Source organism: Falco biarmicus, chromosome 2 (genome assembly GCF_023638135.1).
Source record: "Falco biarmicus isolate bFalBia1 chromosome 2, bFalBia1.pri, whole genome shotgun sequence".
In the NCBI taxonomy this organism is placed as follows: domain Eukaryota; kingdom Metazoa; phylum Chordata; class Aves; order Falconiformes; family Falconidae; genus Falco; species Falco biarmicus.
In genome coordinates, this window is record NC_079289.1 from 47,734,352 (window position 1) to 47,741,910 (window position 7,559).

Below are 7,559 nucleotides of genomic sequence, written 5' to 3' on the forward strand. Positions count from 1 at the left end.
AAGTGGGGCAAATGTTTGACATAAGGCTGGACTGCAGTCAGATCTATCATTCCCTGTGGCATATTCTTCTACTTTTAACAAATAATCCTGCAAGCTTTTTGCACTGACCATATTAATTTTCTTCTTTTTTTCCTCTCTCTCTCTCCCCGAGTAAAGCTGTGCAAGCCTAACATTTTTTGTAAACGATTACTTATTTCCTATTTGAAGCACAAAAGCTCATCACTTATAGAATAGGTCAAGCTTTCAATGCCTATTAGTCCCAGTCTGGAATGAATTAATGCATTTTCCTATGTTCATTTTCCTCTTCTGTTGTAGAAACAGTATTTGGGACCTTTGTGCAAAGGAAGGAAGCAAAAATCCTGTATTATTTTCAGGTAAATTAGTAAACAACAACAAAAAAAGATACTTAAAAATTCTATTTTCGTATTAGACTCACTGTGACTGTATCACTGTAAAGTTTACAATTAGAAGTACCAGTTCTCCCAACTCAGAACAGTAAGTGGGAGGAAAAAATGACAAGTAGCCCAGTTTAATTTCAAACGTTAATATATTTTCTATTTTATAGTGAACATATGCATCGTTCACCCCTTATTTGCAGCAACTATGACGTCCTCATAAAAAGGGGTGATATTTGTAAGATGCCTCTTAAAATAAATATTTCTTTTTATAAAATAATAAAACTTCAAATAAATATTCTTTACACTAAACAATATGTTGAAAAAATTAGAAAATAAAGGCTGAATTTTACTGTAACTGTACAATATACATGAAGTCCAAAGGGAAATCAGAGTCTTGTAATAGAAGGTTTCCGTAAGACAAAATACAATCTAAAAACATACTGATTGATTCACATTCTTCCGAATGTACAACATATTAGTATAATATTTTGTGACTGTGCCATGCCTTATGACACCACGTATTTTTCACAGTTGAAAATATTATTGTATATACAAAAATATAGCACATTATCTCTGGCAGAAAACAATGAAAAAAAAGGAGTCATTTGCTAATTTACAAATTTTGCAAGTACTATTCACAAACAATTGAGTTGCCTAGGAGTGTCTGTGTTGCTTTAGCTTATGCAATATGTGGGTCACAATGTACTGCATCCCTTTTTTTTTTCTGTATGCCACTAGCTGGATTCTAACAAGCGTATCAGTTAAGATGGCACACACACAGAAAAGCATTTCACTGCAAACAGCAAAGTATACCCCCAACCTTTCTACTACAGTCCCAAGACCATAGCTGCTTAGTTGGTTGCATATGTACGTTAAAATAATCTTTGTTACTTTAGTATTTCTGACTAGTGATGCTATGTTGGCTTTTCAAAGTTCCTGGGGGGGACGCTGGGAACTTTGCAGCAAACGGTGTTGGAGTGTTTACAGCGGCATCCAGGCCGATTTACCCGGTCGTAACAGCCCTGGCACAACTTAAGGCAACCCTTGGCTGGTAGGTAACACCACAAGCAAGGCAGAAAGAGGGACACCACACCCATGGCGGACCACCTAGTGCAGCAATGCGACTGACTGCAGGAGCAGGGGTTGTCAGCACAGTTGTCCTCGTCATCGTTGGAGCAGTGATAGAAGAGGCCCTTCACGCAGCAAACGCAAGTCCCGTAATCAACCACGTTCTGGGCTGAGCAAAGACACTGCTTGTCACAGATCCAACATGATGGAAGGGTCCTTGGATAAGTGCACTCCTTACACTTACACTTCCCACAGTCCTCACACCTGTAGCTGTGCGCTCCCAAGTCTTCTTTGCTCAGTGGCTTCAGCTCACTTGACTTGAGCTCAGACTTGGGCTGCATTCGGACTATCCCGTCAGCAACTGGCCCCGAGGATGAACCTAGAAGTCTCTGTTCAGATGAATTACTGCTTGTACTTGTCCTTGTACTGCTCCGCGAACCTGTGCTGACTGTACTGATGGATCGGGACAGAGGTGCCCGAGGAGGGGCGTGTGTTTGTGCATGCTGAATCCGGCTAAAATGACGATGCTCGGGCAAGCCATGGGGCCTTTCATTTTTGGATTGGGTTGCTAGTCGAGGAGTGGACTTGACCCCTGGCCGTGGAGCCACCGTAGGCCCCTCCGTATACTCATTTGTGTTTCGGATGGCTCTGATCTGGTCCAGCGACAAGACATGAACCTGCTGCATCAGGACATCCCGCAGGTCAGGCTCCCCGTGCGGTCTCCCACTGTCACGCCGAGCTTGTAGCAAGGCCTGCGACCCGCTGCCGTGCTGAGCTCTCGTCTCCATCGGTGCCCGGAAGCGTGCTCACCCCAGCAGGCTTAGAACACATCTGAAATCCTGGAGCGACAAAGAGAGGATTCACTATTGCAACACATTTCATTGCTCTCTCCAGCAGCCTTTCAAGGCTGCAGGATACTACAGCACAGCACACAATCTAGTAATGCATCAGCCATTAAAAAAAAAGGAGTCACATCTGGGGCGGAGCGCGGGTGCTGGTCAGCTGCATGCACTTCCCCTGCCCTCTCCTGCCTACTCCGGTGGACACCTTAAAGGGATTCTGTTCTAGGTCCACACATCTTAACTCGTGGCTCTAGAAAGTCTAGGTATTGCGCCTGCTAGCTAAGACTTCCCAGGCCATCTTCTGGCTAGACCATGGCCTTCAAAGTGATTACACTTCAGCCACTTGAAGTGACTCTTCTTTTCACATCAGGCTATTGAAAACCTTAGATACATATATAAAAAAAAAAAAAAAAAAAGCCAGCAAGTATTTAGCAAGTGTAATGTGACCAGCTGATGACAGACATATAATTCTCCAATTCTGTTTAAAACTGGATAATATTTTGGTAGGCTAGTCTCTTTACACATTAAACTTTATATGATGTAAATAGGAAATTTTAGTTTAATACCAATAGTCACAAGAAAAACACTAAATAGCAGTAAAATGTTTGAGGTTAGACATTAAATGAGTTAGTGCTACCAAAAACTTCAGCAGCACAAGTAAAAATATCTCTCTCCAGTATTTTAGTTGTGTGTCACACTTGTGTACACCACTGCAATTGTTATTTTAAGGCTCAATGCTACAAAAGCAATGATGCCATAGTTTTATTTTTTTAAAAGGTGAAAAATTCCACAGACTACATTTCAAATTGTAAATATTACCAAAAGTAGCTTGTGGGACAGAGGCATGCATAATATAATCAAACAGTGACAGCATCCAAGAAGTCTACTTGATTGCAAATATTACTTTAAAGGATCATTAACTACAAAGCAGAAACGCAGACTTAATTTAAATGGAAACTCAGTAAAAGACCCAGAAGATGAGAACTTGTAAATAACTAACTTCCACAGTCAGATACACAAGTTTCAGGTACTGCCCTCTAAATTACTTAGTATTTGGTTTGCCCTTATCATATCTTAAAGTGGTTCCAAAATCCAATTACCTATACAAAAATCCAGAACAATATTTTACAATTAAAACCCAAGCAGGAACCAAGCTTCTTACAAGGACCACACAATGTCTTCTATTATACCTAGAAAGAGCACCACAGTGTTACTCTGTACACACCAGTTACCAACAATAATACTATACCGCAGTATAATAAAATATAGCCAAACAGTTTAACAATGAATATCTCAAGACACTGTCTTTATTCTAACAGCAGTGGAAAACATTTAACCTTTTAACTCCTGGCTTCCTCCCCTCAAGTGCTTTCTGTTTTTAAGAAAAAAAACCCTAAATTTTGAGAGTGACCACCTACTTTAGATATTGCCAAATCCTGGTTTGGACACAGACTGTATGTCATGCTAGCCCCCCGCCCCCCAAAAAAATAAAAAATAAAATAAATCTGTCAAATTTATCTTGAAGCACTGCTTCTGTTTTCTTCAAGTTTAAACCTTTGTCATACAAGTTTCAAACAACACCCTAAGCAGACATTTCCTCATCTGAAACTATATGGAGATATAAGCTAATAGAAATTAAAGTATTTTCCCCATCCTTGAGAGGAACTATCAGCCCTATCTGCCCTCCACGTCCAGGTTCTAGCCGGGCTCGGCCAGCCGAGAAGGTAGGCTGAACCAAACCCTGCCTTCTCCAGAGATGACAACCCGGCGCAAAAGCAGAGCTGACTCTGACCTGCAGGCGCTTAAGACGACAGCGGTGGCGGTGGCGGAGCCCCCCTCGGACGCCAAGGTGGGCGCTGGAGGAGAAGCCCCCGCGCTCCGCTCCCGTCCCCGCTACAGCTGCACCCGGCGCGGAGGGGCGCGCAGCAGGTGGGAGGCGCGGCCCCTCGCCTGCCGGAGCGCGGCCGCAGGCGCCGCCGGCAGCCCCGCAAGTGCAGACAACCTGGAGATAACCAGGAGACATCCTCTGGGCTGGGAGGTGGGAGGGGGCTGCTGCAGCCGCCTTATCAGGAAAGTCAAACCCATGTTTCCTTTTAACTCTTCCCCCCTGCCCTCCCCCGAGAGATGCTAAAGAAGCCTTCCCCTCCCGGGTAATGAGAGGCGCCCCGCAGACGGTCTGTGACAACACCTCGGGGACAGTTGGGCAAAAGGCAGATTACCCCCCCTCGCCCTGCCGTAAGCACCCATTCAGCTTCACAAAGCCAGCCGCTGGAAAAGCTCCTCTTATTTTACGCATATTCTGCAAACTGCCGGACCTTCAGTCCGCCCCAGCCCGGAGGGACCCAGAAGGCACTTTCAGCGGGCCATCGGTCCGAGTCGGGCGAAAGTCCTTTTTCTCCCCCCGACAGATCCGCTAACAGGGCAAGATGCAAACCTCCGGCATTTATTTGCAAACATACATTCGCCTGAACATTCTTACGGGAAAGCACGTCTTCCCCTCCTCTGATCTAGCACTTCTCCCCTTCCCATCCACCAAGAGCAGAGCAGCAGCATTTGCCTTTTTGTGTGTGCATGTGTGATAACACGATTCCCCACTTCCAAAAGCCAAAGTCCACTCTCGCAGAGCTCAAGTGCCATGATAGCTAACTTTTCCTAGCTGGGATTGGCAAAAGGGCGAGCAAGGGGGCCGGGTTTCGCGTTCGGCACATTTGGGGAAGTTTAAAACGCAAGGGGCTTCTTGCGTGCTGTGGAAAAAAGCCCGTGTCTCGCTGGCTGGGAGAAGGCGAGCCTAAGGGGGAGAAGTCCTCTGCTCTTGAATTTCTGTTTTGTGTCCGAAGCCTGTGCAAGGCACCCCCACCCCCATCCCCACCGCACACACACCAACCACCTCCTCCTCTTTCAAAGTGCTTTGAAACCCCCATTAAGGGCCGAGTGTGTGATCAGACTATGGATTAGGGCAAAAGGGACTTTACCATCGGGGTGGGGCAAACTGACACACAAATAGCTTGCTGAAAACACCAGCAGCTTTTTTTTCTTTACCCTTTTTTTTTGGGGGGGTGGGTGGGGTGTGTGTGTGTGGGGGGGGGGTGTTACAAAGTAAACCCACCAAAGGGAGGGGGAGGGAAAAGCAAAAATCACGGCTTTCCTTCCTTTCCATACCTGCCCTCTGCATAGAAGAACCTGGGGAAGAACTTTGCTCGTCTTATGAATCGAGTTAATTTCACCACACGAGAAATACTTATGTGCATGCGCGCGCGCACACACACACACACACACACACACACACACACTTGTACCAGACGTGCACTCGCTTCCGAATTGCACGGATCTCCCGACGCCACCACAGACGGGCGTAAATCACGCACCGAAGGGCGAGTTGCTCGCTCTCCCCCTGGACAGTACAAACCGCCCCGGCGCTCGCCAGCCCCGCAGCGCCCTCCTGCACCTCCCCTGGGGCTCGTCCGACACCCACGCGTGCCCGGCCAGGCAGGGGCGCGCAGCACCGCCCGCGCCGGCTCCCCGCAGCAGCAGAACACGCTGCAGCCTGCGTGCCCGTGTCTGCGTGTGTGTGTCGGTCTGCGTGTGCCCCCGACCTGCCCGCAGCCCCCGCGGGCATGCCCGCCGGCCCGCTCAGCCCTCCGCCCCCCAGCGCAGCCTTCCGCGCCCCCGAGGCACCCCAGCGGGGCGCAAACGCGGCGCAGCCCCCAAATGCCAGCGGAGCTATCCCCCCCCTCCGCCCCCCGGAGAGAAACCGCTCCGAAATCCCACCTCCGGCTCCTCTCTGAGAAAGGAAGGAGCGGGGAAAGGGGAAGAGGGAGAACCTGTACGAATGGAAAAGGGATCGGCCTCAAACATTTCCACGAGTTTTCTTGGAGTAACCAAGGGGGGTGGGGGGTGGGTGTACTGAAAAGCTTGTTTTGCAAAGAAGGAAAAGGCTCTCACCGTGATCGCGGCGCTGCACCAAACCCCTCTCTCTCTTGTATTTTCTTCTTCCTGCGGTTTGCAAATAAATCCAGCCCTAAAGCAAAAAAAAATTCTTTTCCAAACTCTGCTTTAGTCCAACTTGCAAATTAGAGTAAGAATGATCACCATGTAAAAAAGTCCAGAGCAAAGTTAGGTCCCTCTCCCCAGACAGATTATAAATACGTGTGTGCGCGTATATACTATAATAATAATTAAAACACCTCTCCGGATCGGGGTGGGTTTTCCTTGCTCCTAAAAAGAAAACACTCAGTCTCTCTCACACACACTTTCCTTTTTTTTCCTCAATGAACAGGAGGCCGAATCGCCAATACCAAGTCACTTTTTTTGTTGTTGTTGCAAATGATCAAGAGCAAGGGGAAAGCCAAAGAAAACAAAATAAAGTGGATCTAAAATAAAATCCCAGAGCTTTCTTCCACTGAGCTCCTCCAAAAAAGCAGCTTGTGCAATGTAGCCGTTCTGCTGCTTGCTGCAAGCTCCTCTCCCCTCTCTCCCTCTAGCTTTCTCGCTCCCTCTGCGAGCGTGTGTGTGTTGCAGGCAGCTCTGTGGTTTGCGATCGGGGGGGGGGGGGGGGGGGGGGATGTTTTGGGAGCGCAGCGGATTTGTGGTGGTGGTTGTTGTGTGTTTGGAGGAGGAGGAGGAGGAAGATTTGAGATCTGAGCTGTAGGGGCTCGCCGTTTTTCTGCTCGCTCGCTCTCTCCCTCTCTCTCTTTTTCTTTCCGGAGGAGGTAGGGTGATCTCTCTGCAAAAGCAGCAGTAAATGGCGTCATGTGGATCTGAGGAGGAACAGAGCAGTTGTTGTCCCAGAGGATATATCGCATCCGGTCCCAGCTCATTGGCTCTGCGGGGCTACATTCACTGGCGCTCCCAGCGCCCTGCCAGCACTCCGAGCTGCGGGAGGCTTTCGAAAGGGTAGCGCCGCCGGCCCGGGCCCCGGCCCGTCCGCGGCGCTGCGCTGCTCTGCGCGGAGCGGCGCGGAGCCAAGCGGAGCCCCGCTGCCGGGGCCTCGCCGCAGCCGTTTTCACAGGAGGCTGCTCCGTGCGCGGTCACACGACGCTCGGGGTTCCTTTTGTGCTCGTGTACGCGTTCAGAGGAAGGCAGCGATAGGTTTGCAGGGGAGCCGAGGGCGGCTCGCTTCTCCCGGGGAGGAAGGCACGCTCTTCCCGCCGCTGCGGGCTTTCGGGGGACCCGTTTCCAGGTGCTTCCCCTCCCCCCTCCCCCTGTTTTTTTGACCGAGTGGAATAAAAGTTTACACTTTCTGCCCCCCACC

At 48.8% G+C, this 7,559-nt stretch overlaps 1 protein-coding gene across 2 annotated transcripts; it reads right to left on the reverse strand.

The window, feature by feature from the left end:
- Positions 1 to 528: 528 nt before the first annotated feature.
- On the reverse strand, positions 529 to 6,800 carry SPRY2 (sprouty RTK signaling antagonist 2). 2 transcript variants are annotated; one of them, XM_056329545.1, is made up of 2 exons: positions 6,251 to 6,800; positions 529 to 2,305 (listed from the first exon to the last, which is right to left on the reverse strand). In XM_056329545.1, the coding sequence occupies exon 2, from the start codon at positions 2,252 to 2,254 to the stop codon at positions 1,313 to 1,315; it is 942 nt and encodes a 313-aa protein (XP_056185520.1). In that variant the 5' UTR covers positions 2,255 to 2,305; positions 6,251 to 6,800; the 3' UTR covers positions 529 to 1,312. The 2 variants fall into 2 exon arrangements, with proteins under 2 accessions (XP_056185520.1, XP_056185521.1); XM_056329546.1 differs by lacking the exon at positions 6,251 to 6,800 and adding an exon at positions 4,101 to 5,303.
- Between the last annotated feature and the right edge of the window lie 759 nt (positions 6,801 to 7,559).